Genomic DNA, 13,834 nt, shown 5'->3' on the forward strand with positions numbered 1-13,834 from the left:
GATCAGGGATATCTGTAGCCAGCAAAAAAATAGAATAAAATACAGAGAGTGTGTATAAAGAAAAATGTTAATTGGAAAATATGTTTTTTGATGATAATCATGGAAGCAGTGTTTCTGAGTACTTTTGCCTGCTTACTGAAATACACTTAATGATTAATTTGGGCAAAAAATTATGCTTCATATGAGATAAGAGGAGGTATATCAAATAAAAAGAAAAATAAAAATCCTTCATTTCAGTATTCAGTCACAACATTAGAGAACAAATCTCACATGGAACCTAAGACTCGTGTTCTTTACCTTGAAAATACTAAGAAATTATTGCCTAAATATCGAATGTGATTTTGTTTTTTGTTTTTATTTTTGCTTTTTCACTGCAAAGTAAACTTCCAGTAGAACTGAATCAAGGACCGATTACTGAAATTTTACATCGGTTGGAAGACTGAAGATATGGACTGGTAGAAATCCAAGTCAAATACGGCAAGTTACCACATTTTGTAAATAGAGTTCAGTGCTTGTTAAATTGACCTTAATTTTGGTCAATTTGAAATATGTTTAAGAGAAAACTGAAGTGAGAAGAAGAGATCATGAGACCTTGGATCACCAATAATCTGCTAGATTCATTTCACTTGGTTTCACGTTTAGGAAAAATGCACTTAGATGGTCAGCTGAGGACCAAGACAGATCTCACTCATCTACAGTGATTGTGATATGGGAAATTATTTAGCAATTGTGTTTCAGAAGGCACTGAAAAGGAATATAACTGTGGAGAGCTAATGACCAGCAACCCAAATGGCTCATTTCTACAATGCAGCCTCCGTGCAACAACAACAACAACAACAAAAAAAAACAGAAGAAAGGAAAGGAAGGGAAGGGAAGGGAAGGGAAGGGAAGCGAAGGGAAAGGAGAGAAAGGAAGAAGGGAAAAAAAAGAAAAGAAGTGGCGAGGTAGGAAAAAAGAGTGATTTATAAAATATAGCTATGCTATATTTCTCTTTGTTGGCTACTTGGCAAAGTCGAGAGAATCAAGAGCTGACAAAGTCTACTCTGTATCTAGACATGTCAATTTGGTTCTGGAAGCTTGTTGATCCAGAGAACTTACCCACAACTTTAATCTTGATGCTTGCATGTGCTTCTCCAGCTTCATTTTTCAGATTTATGTTGTAAACACCAGAATCATCTCTTTCAGCTACATCAATGATCAGAGTGCTGCTGTCAGGATAAGATTCTGCTCTTAAACGGCCACTGCCCTCTGTAATAGCCTAAGGAGGAAAGCAATGAAATGTGGCATGACCTATGCAACAACAAGGACTGTTTCAGAGTGCCTTTGTAGTTTCATGCTGGAAAGAGCATGAATGCCTAAAATGCATGCTCTTAGTTTAACCCTCCATCAACTCTAAGGACAAAAGTATTATCCCATTTTACATTTGAGAAAACTGTAGCCTATGGCCACACAGCTAAGAAGTGGTAGAACTGGGATTTGACTCCAAAGCCCACTAACCATTAACTCGCTAAAGAGAAAGTTGGAGGATGAAAAATATGGGTGCAGAGTGTCATTCTAGGAGAAGAGTCTCCTTCTATATGAAATCAGAAAAACTTAAAAATTCATTTCAGAAACTAAATAGTAATTTTTTCATTTCTTTAGATGTCTAGAAAACTTAAAAATATTGAAAAGGTTTGAAGAAGGCTGCAATGCTAATTTTCCATACAAGTTGTTGAGTATTGATTCCCCTCGCTTTTGATAGAACATGAAAGAGTGGACATCTAAATCCCAGAGTAAAACAGTGAGGTTGAAACTTTTATTATATTTTTTAAAATTTCTCCCTCTCCTTGTTCTCTTATTTCTCCTCCTCCTCCTTTTTTCCTCCTCCTTCTCTTTCACTTCTTTCCTTCCTTTTTTCTTAAACTAGAAATTTAAAGCATTACTTTTTTTTTTTTATTCCCAGTTCATATCTTCTATACGACAATGAACAGCCAATATACAAAGAGGTGAAACAGAGACGGTCCAGGTAATTTTAGGTAATCTGGGTAATTTGCCACTAACTATCGTTAACTCTCTACTCTTTCGTCTCTGGATTAGGATTCATAAATCTTCGATAACCTAAGATTGTAATAAGAGTAAGAATACTTGAAATAGTTGTCATAATTCTTGTTTTATAATAGAACAAATTTTCATCATATTAGCCAAATTCTAATTTTAAGATTATAAAAGATGTTCTGCTTTTTTTAAGGTGAAAAGAAAAATATTTATTTAAGGTGGTGTTCCATTATCTTCTTCAGTTTTCTATATTTTATTTTGTTTGTTGTTGTGTTATAATTTACATAGAGTAAAATTCATACTTTTTAGATATACGGTTCTATGAATTTTGACAAATTTCTATAATCGTGTAACCACCACCACAATCAAGACGCAGACTATTTCCATCACCTCCAACAGTGTCCTCATGCTCCTGGGCAGTCACCCACTCTCCCCACACTCTAATTCCTGGGAACCACTAGTCTGTTAACTGTCTCTATAGTTTCCCCTTTTTTGGAATGCCACTTAAATGGAATCAAACAGTGTGTAGCCTTTTGAATCTGCCTTTTACTTAGCATGATGCTCTTTAGATTCATCCATGTTGCTGCATATATTACTAGTACATTCCTTTTTATAGTTGAGTAGTAGTCCATTGTACAGTGCATGTGCAGTTGGTTTGCATATGTATAAACTGTATGTTTGTACAACTGGACTTTTGGGTTATTTCTATGTTTTAAAAAGTATAAATAAAGTTGCTATAAACATTCATGTACAGATTTTCATGTGGATATACATCTTCATTTCTGTTAGGTAAATACATAGGAATAGCATTATAGAGTTGTACGGTAAGGACATGTTTAACTTTATAAAAAACTACTAAACTATCTGCTGAAGTGGATATACCATTTTGAATTCTCACTAGCAATGTAAAAGAGTTTAACTGTTCCATATCCTTGCTAGCATTTGGTATTGTCAGTTTTTTTAAATGGCTTTTAAAAATACTTTTTTTGTGTGCAGCTTCTTTCACTTAGCGTAATTATTTTGAGATTTGTCCACATCATTGCATATATCGGTACTTCATTCTTTTTTTATTGCCGAGTAGTGTTTTATTGTGTGAATATCCTACAATTTGTTTATTCATTCACTTGTTGATGGACATTTGCATTGTTTTCAGCTTTTGACTATTACAAATAAGGCTACTGTGACTATTTGTTCTGGTAGATTTTTTGTAGAGTACATTGAATTTTCTACATCTATGATAGTCATCTGCAAATACATACATTTCTACTTCTTTTTTTCCAATATAGATGTCTTTAATTTCTTTTTCTTGGCTGATCGCCTTGGCTAGAACCTCCAGTATAAAGATGAAGAGTCGTGGTGAGAATGGACATCTCTCTTTCATTCCTGATCTTAGGAGAAAAGTGTTCAATATTTCAACATTAAGTAATATGACAGTTGTAAGATTTTCATGGATGTCTTTTATCACATTGAGGAAGTTCTTTTCACTTCCTAGTTTGCTGAGACATATTAGGAATGGATATTGAATTCTGTCAAACTTTAAAAATATTTTTTGTGTCTATTGAGATGATCATACTTTTCCCACCTAATTTATTAATATGGTAAATTATATTAATCGATTTTCAGATGTTAAAACATTTGCATTCCTGAGATAAACTCTACTTTGTCATAATATATTATCCCTTTTATATATTATTGGATTCATGTTGCTAAATTTTGTTTAGAAATTTCATCGATGTTCATGAGTGATATTGGTTTATAGTTTTCTCTTCTTATAATGTCTTTTTCTGATCTTGCTATGAGAGTAATACTGGCCTTTAAGAGTGATTTGAGAAATATTCCTATTCTCTAGTCTCCAGTTTTCTGGAAGTGTTTGTGTAGAATTGGTATTATTTCTTTCTTAAATATTTGGTAGAACTCTCTAGACCTGGGATTTTCTTTGTGAAAAGTTTTTAACTACAAATTTCATTTCTTTAGTAGATAGAAGGCTATTCAGTACTGATTCAGTGGCATTTTGCAAATTCTGATATGTAGTATCATCATAAATATTTTACGATTTTCCTGTGATTATTTCTTTAATCCATGAGTTGTTTAGAAAAATGTCACTTAATTTCCAAATATTTGGAATTTTCCAGATATCGCTCTGTTATTGCTTTCTAGTTAATTCCATTGTGGTTAGAAAACATACCTTGTATGACATGAATTCTTAACAATTTATCGAGACTTTTATAGTCTATCTTGGTTAATTTCCCATGTGCATATTAAAATAATGCCCATTCTGGTTTGTTCAATGAAGTGTTTTATAAATGTCAATCAGATCAAGATGGTGACAGTATTCTTCAAATCTTCTATATCCTTAGTGATTGTCTGTCTTCTTGGTCAATGAACTATTGAGAAAAGAGTATTGAAACCTCTAATTTGTATATTTCTCTTTGCAATTCTATATCTTGCTATTTGTTTTCCACTTGTCCCATCTCTTCTTCATGTTTCTTTTCCTGCCTTCTTTTGGATTAATTAATTTTTTTAGTGCATTTTCTGTCCTTTGTTGTATTATTAGCTATAAATCTTTTTTTTTTTAATTTTAGTGGTTCTTTTAAGGTTTATAATATATATCCTTAACTTTTCATAGTTTTCCTTCGCATTATAGAGTAATACTTCATATATAGAAAAGAAACTTACAATAGTATACTTCTACTTTACCCCTCCTAATCCTTTCTTCCATTTCTCCTCTCTTGACCTTAAGATTTTATTGTCATAAATTTTACTTACACTTATAGTATAAGCAACACGGTGCATGGTTATTATTTTCAAGTCAATTATCTTTTAAAGAGATTTAGATAATAAGAAAAACTCTAATATGTTCATCCATGTAGTTATCATTTTTTATACTCTTCAATCCTTTGTGAAAATGTTTTCATCTGGTATTAGGACTTTTTAGCATTTCTTGTAGTGTAGGACTGCTGATGATGATTTCATTCAGGGTTTTATATATCTAAAAATTTTATTTTGCTTTCATTTCTAAAAAGTATTTCTGAGTATAGAATTCTAGGTTGATACTTTTTTAATTTAAAGATGTTGCCCCACTGTATTTTCACTTTACCTTGTTTCCACAGAAATCCAATGTCATCTTTATCTTTGCTACTGTATATTAAATGTGACTTTTTCTCTGTCTATTTTAAAATATTTTTCTTAATCACAGGTTTAGAACAATTTGATTATGATGGGTCTTGGTGTCATTTTCTTAATGCTCTTTATGCTTGGTTTTTATGGAGCTTCTTATATCTGAATTTTATAGTTTTTATCAAATTTGGAAAAATTTTGGCCATTATTTCTTTAAATACTTTTCTATCTCTCTCTTCAGGGACTCCAATTAGACTATATTTGACTGCTTGAAGTTGTCCCATAGCTCAATAATATTTTTTTTCCCCTCTAGAAAATAGAAAGGGAGGAAACACTCTCCAGCTCCTTGATGATGATGTTGATGTTGACAGTGATGATGATGATGATGATGATGATGAAATTATTTTTAGAGTAGACTTAGGTTCACTGCAAAATTAAATGGAAAGTACAGAGAGTTCTCATATAACCCTTGTCCCTATATATGCATTACTTCCCTCATTATTAGAGCAGCACATTTGTTACAATTGATGAACCTACATTGACACATCATTATCACTCAAAGTCAAAAGTTTATATTAGAGTTCAGTCATGGTTTTGCACATTCTATGGGTTTTGACAAATCTATAATGACATGTAACTAAAATTATAGTTTCATATGGAACAGTTTTACTGTCCGTAAAACATTTTATACAAGGAGACATAGAGTCACACTAGAGCTGGCACTACTCTACTATTCCAAACTTACTATTCTCTCTCTCTCTCTGCCACAGTCACAGTAGCTTTCTTTCTATTCCTCCAACACATCAACCTTGATCTCTCCCCTTGTCCTTTGCACTTGCATTGACATCACCTGGAAATCTCTTTCCTTTGATCATCATGTAATGGGTTTCTTGTTGTCATTAAGAACAGCTGTTGTCATTCACCACACAATGATTTAATAATCATATTAGCCTATTTTTATCCTCATAGCACTTATTACTATGCAAAATAATTTTGCCCATCTACATATTTAATAATGCATTGTCTAGTTCTCTTTCACCTACTCCTGGACACTCATTAAAATGAAAGATGGGACTCTTTTTCACTGCATCATAAAAACATGCCTGGTCACATAGTAGGCAATCAGAAATGTGAAAAGTAAATGAATGATTATTATATTTACCTGAAAATTAGTGCTTTCTTTATCAAAAGAATCACATCTTTGCTGTACCCCTGTACATTTATTTGTATTCGTCTTTTATCTGACTAATGTAGGACAGGGAATGGGGTGGACAGTGTGTGTGTGCGTGTGTGTGTGTGTGCGTGTGTGTGTGTGTGTAAAACAAACCTTATCTGCTCGGCTCCAAATGACTTTAGGAGGTGGTTCTCCACTGATGGGAATCTCAAGACGAAGCTTGTTTCCTGCAACTACTGTCACTGTATTGTCAGCATCGAGACCACCCAGGTTGATTTTAGGAGGATCTAGAATATTAAATATGGCCTTTGTGATCAGACAGTAATTTCCATGTGAATATCTGGGTTAGCTAGAGCTAAACATTGGTAGTAATGAATGTTTTATCTGGCCAAAGAGAATGTAAGAGGAATTAATGTAGATGGTGCATGCAACCTTGCAAAATTAGTTCATTGTAAGACTTCTTAAAAATCAATGATTATGATTAGTGATCTATACCAATCCATGTATTTTTTTTCTTTAAACATCACATAGTTTTGAATATGTTACACTTATTCAGAGCCAAGATCACAGATAAGACATGATGTACAACAGAGAAAAGTGAGCAAAAACAAAAATACAAGAACACAACTCTGCAAAGATTTCTTTTATCTACTCACCAATAACGCGAACTTTGGCAGACAAAGTATCAGGGTAGGCATCTGGTGCAAATACATATTCACCTTCATCCTCAGTGAGAGCATTGTCTATCACTAATTTGTGGATTCTAAGGAAATGATAAAAACATATTTCTAAGACTTTGCAAAGATTTAGATTGCTTAGGACCCCAACTGAGGAGACACTTGGCCTTTATTGGATTAACATGTTTAGTGCAACCTGGAGAGAGAATAATGTGAAGACTTTCTTATCCTATTTATTGATCCACATTAAATATTTATTTTGGACTATATGGAATTATCTCTATGAATACAGCCTGCTTATTATGGAAGAGTATCTTATTCTATTTTTATCTCATAGCTTTAAAAAGGCTAAAAGAGGGAATGTACCTTCTACTCAGGAAGCATTTTCAAAGACACAGACTTTAAGAGAGCAACATGTCAGTGGGGACCATCTAGACGGTATACGTGACTGAACCCAGGTCGGAAAAACATGGCAGAGTGAGAGATATCCTTAGATCTCTCCGCTTGAAACAACAATAAGCTGAACATCTAAAACTTAACAAAAAACACCTAAACTGCATACCAGCACGTCTGAGCATGGGATCTGCACATAAGAGCTACCACAGGTCAGAACCCTGGGTGTCGGGCGGTGGATTGGGAAAAATAAAGAAGATGCCTTTCACAGCCTCTGGAGCTCCCTGCAAGAGGAGAAGGAGAGGAGAAGCTGCAGTGATTTCTCTGAGCAGCCCTGCCTGGGAGTGCTGTGACTTCCACGCAGCCAGTGGCAGGGCCTAGTCATCAGGGCAGAAAGCAGAGAAGCGGGATGGGACGACAGAGAAACAAGAGTTGATTTTTACCGGCCCTGTCTGCAAAACCGAGGCTGAGCTGCAGCCCCCAACTCCCAACCAGAGAGGCCCTCCCCCCATACCCACCAAGACCAATCACCACGGAGCCCAGGGGAATCTGAGCAAATGCTGCCAAGACCATTGCTGACACTGACAGGGACTAAAACTGAGGATAGCGAGTGTGATTAAATATCCATAAGAAAATTAAAAGGCATGTTTCAGGCTTTATATAAAGCAGGATCCAAGCCACCTACTGGAAACCAAAAGAAAAGCACCTTCTTTGCAGTAGGCTAAAGAAAGACCTTTATATAATAAATCTTCTTTCTGGAAAAACAGCAGAATACACTTCCATTAATGCCTAGGCAGATAAATAGTCCATTAAACACCATGAACAATCAATGTGACAAGGCATCTCAGAAAGAAGGAGAAAAATCTCCAGAAAATAAGCTTACAGACATAGAAATATGCAACTTAAATGACAGAGAATTCAGGATGCTACTTCTGAAAAACTCAGTGAGTTCTGAAATGAGTCATATCAACAATTTCAAGGAATTGAAAAAACAACTATATGAGCAGAGCAAGGAGATTGAAACTCTCAAAAAGAACTGAATAGACCTTCTGGAGATAAACACACACACACATACACACACACACACACACACACACACACACTGCAAGAGTTAAAAAATGAAATAGCAAGCTTGGGAAATAAAGTCAATCAAATGGAGGAAAAGATCAGTGATATCAAAGACAGAAATCTAGAAATAAATCAGAAGGAAGAAGAGAGAAACCAAAGAATGAAAAATAATGAAAGAGAAATACAAGAACAAAAAAATACCATCAGGAGAGGAAACATAAGAATAATGGTCATTAGCAAAGGTGAGGAAAAGGAGCAGGGATTAGAAAGCATTTTCAGAGAAATAGTGGACAAGAATTTCCCAAATCTAAGAAATGAGCTGCAGCTTGGAATTCAAGAAGTCAACAGAACACCCAGTTATCTCACCCCAGAAAGGCCTTCACCAAGACACATTGTATTAAAGTTATCAAAAATCAATGACAAAGATAGAATTCTCAGGGCAGCCAGAGAGAAGAAAATGGTAACTTATAAAGAAAAACCCATTAGATTATCATTAGACTTCTCAGCACAGACCTTACGAGCCAGAAGGGAATGGAATAAAATATTTAAACTATTAAGCGAAAGGAACTACCAGCCTAGAATAATGTATCCAGCTAAGCTCTCCTTTAGAAATGAAAGAGAAATTAAGACCTTTCCAGACATACAAACATTGAGGGAATGCTCCACTTCGAGGCCTGTACTACAGGAAATACTGAAAGGGGTCAGCTCACCTAAAACAAAATGATCAAAAAAAAAAAAAAACATAATTAGGAGAAAAGTGACTATCAGGCAAATAGAAAGAGAGGAGTGCAATCTTACTGAGAACAGGGCATTATAAGCTTAAATAATAATAAGAGAATTGCTATAGCAAGATAGTAATGAACGTTCAGCATACATAAAGACAAATTGAGATAACAATGACTGAAAAGGGGAGGATTCAAATATCCAAATTCCCAAAGGGGAATGGAGCTAAGGCACGTGCAGAAGAAAACGAACGACTGTATATATATAACTATCCTTTTCATATTTGTAATGGTAACTACACACAAAAGATTCAGAACTGAAGTATATAACATAAAACAAGAAGAATCAGAGGCAAAACCCACAAAAGCCAACCAAAATAAAGAAAACAGAAACACAAGGACAAGGAAGCAATATAAATGCCGAGCTACCAGAAAGCAAAAGATAAATGGCTATAAGAAGACCTCATATTTCAATAATCACTCTAAATGTAAATGGACTAAACTCACCATTAAAAAGGCACAGAGTTGCAGAATGAATCAAAAAACAAAACCCAATCATATGCTGCCTCCAGGAGACACATCTCAGCTCCAAAGACAAATATAGACTCAAAGCGAATGGGTAGAAAATGATATTTCAAGCAAATGGCATTCAGAGAAAAGTGGGAGTAGCAGTACTAATATCAGATGAAAAAGACTAAAAAATAAAAAAGGTAAAGAAAAATACTAAGGGACACTTCATAATGATAAAGGGAATCATGCACCAAGAAGACTTAACACTTATTAATATCGATGCTCCCAATCAGGGAGCCCTGGAATATGTAAAGCAATTACTAACAGAACGAAAGGGAGAAACAGACCAAAAAACTATTGTAGTAGAGGACCTAAATACCCCACTGTCCGATATGGACAGATCATCCAAACAGAAAATCAATAAGGAAATAACATTCTTAAATGACACATTAGACCAACTGAACATAATTAACATATACAGAGCCTTCCATCCCAAAACAGCTGCGTATACATTCTTCGCTAGTGCACATGGAACATTCTCAAGAATCGCCACATACTGGGACACAGAGATAGTCTCAACAAATATAAGAGGGTTGAAATCATACCAACCATATTCTCTAATCATAATGTTTTAAAACTAGAGATCGACCGCAAAAAGAAATCAGGAAGAACCAGAAATACATGGAGATTAAACAACATGCTACTGAAGAATAACTGGGTCAGAGAAGAAATAAAAAGAGAGATCAAGAGATACATAGAAACGAATGATAATGATAGTACAACATATCAAAACACTTGGGACACAGCAAAAGTGGTCATAAGAGGAAAGTTCATATCATTACAGGCCTACCTCCAAAAACAATAACGAGCCCAAATGAACAACCAAACACTTCATCTTAAAAAACTAGAAAAGGAAAAACAAATGATGCCTAAAGTCAGCAGACAGAAAGAAAATCAAAATTAGAGCAGAAATAAATGAAATTGAAGACCAAAAAAAAAAAAGAAAAAATAAATGCAACAAAGAGCTGGTTCTTTGAGAAGGTTAATAAAACTGACAAACCCCTGGCTAGACTCACTAAAGAAAAAAGAGAGAGGACACAAATAAACAAAATCAAGGATGAAAGAGGGGAAATTACAACAGACACCACAGAAATACAAAAGAGCATACAAGAATACTATGAAAAAGTATATAACACCAAATTTAATAACCTAGAAGAAATGGACCAATATTTAGAAAAATACAGTCTTCCTAGACTGAATCAAGAAAATCTGGAAAATCTAAATAGACCGATCAGCAGAATGGAAATTGAAACAATCATCAAAATCCTACCCAAAAAGTAAAAGTCCAGGTCCAAATGGCTTCACCAGTGAATTCTACCAAACATTCAAAGATTTAATACCTATTCTCCTCAAATTCTTCCAAAAAATCGAAGAGGAGGCAATACTTCCCAACTCATTTTATGAGGCCAATATCACTCTGATACCAAAACCTGGTAAAAATAACACAAAAAAAGAAAACTACAAACCAATATCTCTCATGAACACAGATGCAAAAATCCTAAATCAGATACTAGCGAACTGAATACAGCAACATATTAAAAATATTATACACCATGATCAAGTGGGCTTCACCCCAGGGGCACAGGGATGGTTCAACATACACAAATCAATTAATGTGGTACACCACATAAACAAATTAAAAAATAAGAATCATATAGTCATATCAATCGATATAGAAAAAGCCTTTGACAAGATACAGCATCCATTTATGATCAAAACATTTAACAAAATCTGTATAGAAGGAAAGTACTGTAAAATAATAAAGGCCATATATGACAAACTTCAGCCAACATTATACTTAATGGTGAAAAACTAAAAACCTTCCCTCTAAGATCAGGAACAAGGCAAGGCTGTCCACTATCACCACTGTTATTCAATATAACATTAGAGGTCCTAGCAAGTGCAATCAGACAAGAGAAAGATATAAAAGGCATCTAAATAGGAAATGAAGAAGTCTAACTGTCTCTCTTTGCAGATGACATGATTCTCTATATGGAAAACTCTAAAGACTCCACAAGAACACAACTAGAAACAATAAGCAAATACAGTAAAGTTTCTGGACACAAAATCAACGTTCAAAAATCCATAGTGTTCCTATACTCTAATAATGACAGAAAAAGAAGTGGAAAAAATAATTCCTTTCGCAATTGCAACAAAAAGAATAAAATACCCGGAATAAATTTAATGAAACGTGTGGAGGACCTATATAATGAAAACTACAAGACCCTATTAAAAGAAATAGAAAAAGATACAAAGAAATGGAAAGATATTCTATGTTCTTGGATTGGAAGAATCAACATAGTTAAAATGACCATATTACCTAAAGCATTATACAGATTTAATGCAATCCTCATCAAAATCCCATTGACAATTTTTAAAGAAATAGAACAAAAAATCATCAGATTTGTATGGAAGCACAAAAGACCCTGAATTTCCAAAGCCATTCTGAGAAAAAAGAATGAGGCTGGAGGCATCATTCTGCCCAACTTTAAATTATACTACAAGGCGACAGTAATCAAAATTGCATGGTATTGGCAGCAAAACAGACACATGGACCAGTGGAACAGAATCGAGAGTCCAGAAGTAAACTCATACTTATATGGGCAAATAATTTTCAATAAAAAAGCTAAAAACATACAGTGGAGAAAGGAAAACCTCTTCAATAAATGGTGCTGGGAAAACAGGAAAGCCACCTGCAAAAGAATGAAACTAGACTGTTGTCTATCACCACACACCAAAATTAACTCAAAATGGATTAAGGACCTGCATATAAGATCTGAAACAATAAAATGCATAGAAGAAAACATAGGAACTAAACTTAAGGACCTGGGACTTAAAGAGGATTTTATGAATTTGACCTCAAAGACAAGGGAAGTAAAAACTAAAATAAATGAATAGGACTACATCAAACTAAAAAGCTTCTGCTCAGCAAAAGAACCCATCAACAAGGTAAAGAGACAACCATCCGAATGGGAAAATATATTTGCAAGCAACACCTCTGATAAGGGCCTAATATCCAAAATATACAAGAACTCATAAGACTCAATAACAACAAAGAAATAATGATCCAATCAAAAAATGGGCAGAGGACCTGAACAGACATTTCTCCCTAGACGACATACAAATGGCCAACAAATATAAAAAAAGATGCTCAACATCGCTAGCTATTAGGGAAATGCAAATCAAAACCACAATGAGATACCATCTCACACCTGTTAGAATAACTATAATCAACAGAACAAGTAATAACAAATGTGGGAGAGGATGTGGAGAAATAAGAACCCTCATACACTGCTGGTGGCACTGCAAATTGGTACAGCCACTATGGAAAACAATATGGAGTTTCCTCAAAAAAACTAAGAATTGACCTACCGTATGATCCAACAATCCCTTTACTGTGTATTTACCCCAAAGACTTGAAAACCCATATTTGAAAAGACATTTGCACACTGATGTTCATAGGAGCATTATTCACGGTGCCAGAAAATGGAAGCAACCGAAGTGTCCTCCGATAGATGATTGGCTAAAGAAGCTGTGGTACATATATACAATGGAATATTACTCAGCCATAGGAAAAGATGAAATACTGCCATTTGCAACAACATGGATGGACCTTGAAATAATCTTATGAAACAAAATAAGCCAGACAGAAAAAATTGAAAATCACATGATATCATTTATACGTGGAATGTAAACCTAAAAACACCAAATAGACAGGACGAACAAACAGACTCATGAACATGGACTATAGACTAATGGTTACCAGAGGGTAGGGGTTGGGGGAGGAGGGGAGAGGTAGACGGGCTATAGGGGGTCAAATATAGGAGGGTAGGAGGAGGGCGAAGTGGATAAAGGGGATCAAATATACTGTAGCTAAAGGAAACTGGACTTTGGGTGGTAAACACACAATAGAATATACAGATATGACATTATAATGTACACCTGAAAATTATATAATTGTGTTAACCAATGTTAGCCCAATAAACTTAATTTAAAAAAAAGAAAAAACAATAATTAAAAAAAAAGGCTAAAAGATAACACCTCACTAATGCCATACTTAAGATTCAAGAAATTACCAA

The 13,834-nt window shown here is 34.5% G+C and overlaps 1 protein-coding gene across 1 annotated transcript in view; it reads right to left on the reverse strand.

Moving 5' to 3' along the window:
* Positions 1–13,834, reverse strand: part of MYBPC1 (myosin binding protein C1) — an 81,386-nt gene that overhangs the window by 37,063 nt on the left and 30,489 nt on the right. Inside the window, exons 16-18 of the mRNA XM_039878300.1 lie at positions 6,982–7,088; positions 6,479–6,612; positions 1,099–1,258 (exon numbers count right to left, since the gene is read on the reverse strand). Coding sequence (XP_039734234.1) covers positions 1,099–1,258; positions 6,479–6,612; positions 6,982–7,088 — 401 coding nt within the window. The remainder of the gene's footprint in view (positions 1–1,098; positions 1,259–6,478; positions 6,613–6,981; positions 7,089–13,834) is intronic.

The sequence above is a fragment of the Pteropus medius genome, unplaced genomic scaffold (assembly GCF_902729225.1).
Source record: "Pteropus medius unplaced genomic scaffold, Ma_sr-lr_union100, whole genome shotgun sequence".
Classification (NCBI taxonomy): Eukaryota; Metazoa; Chordata; class Mammalia; order Chiroptera; family Pteropodidae; genus Pteropus; species Pteropus medius.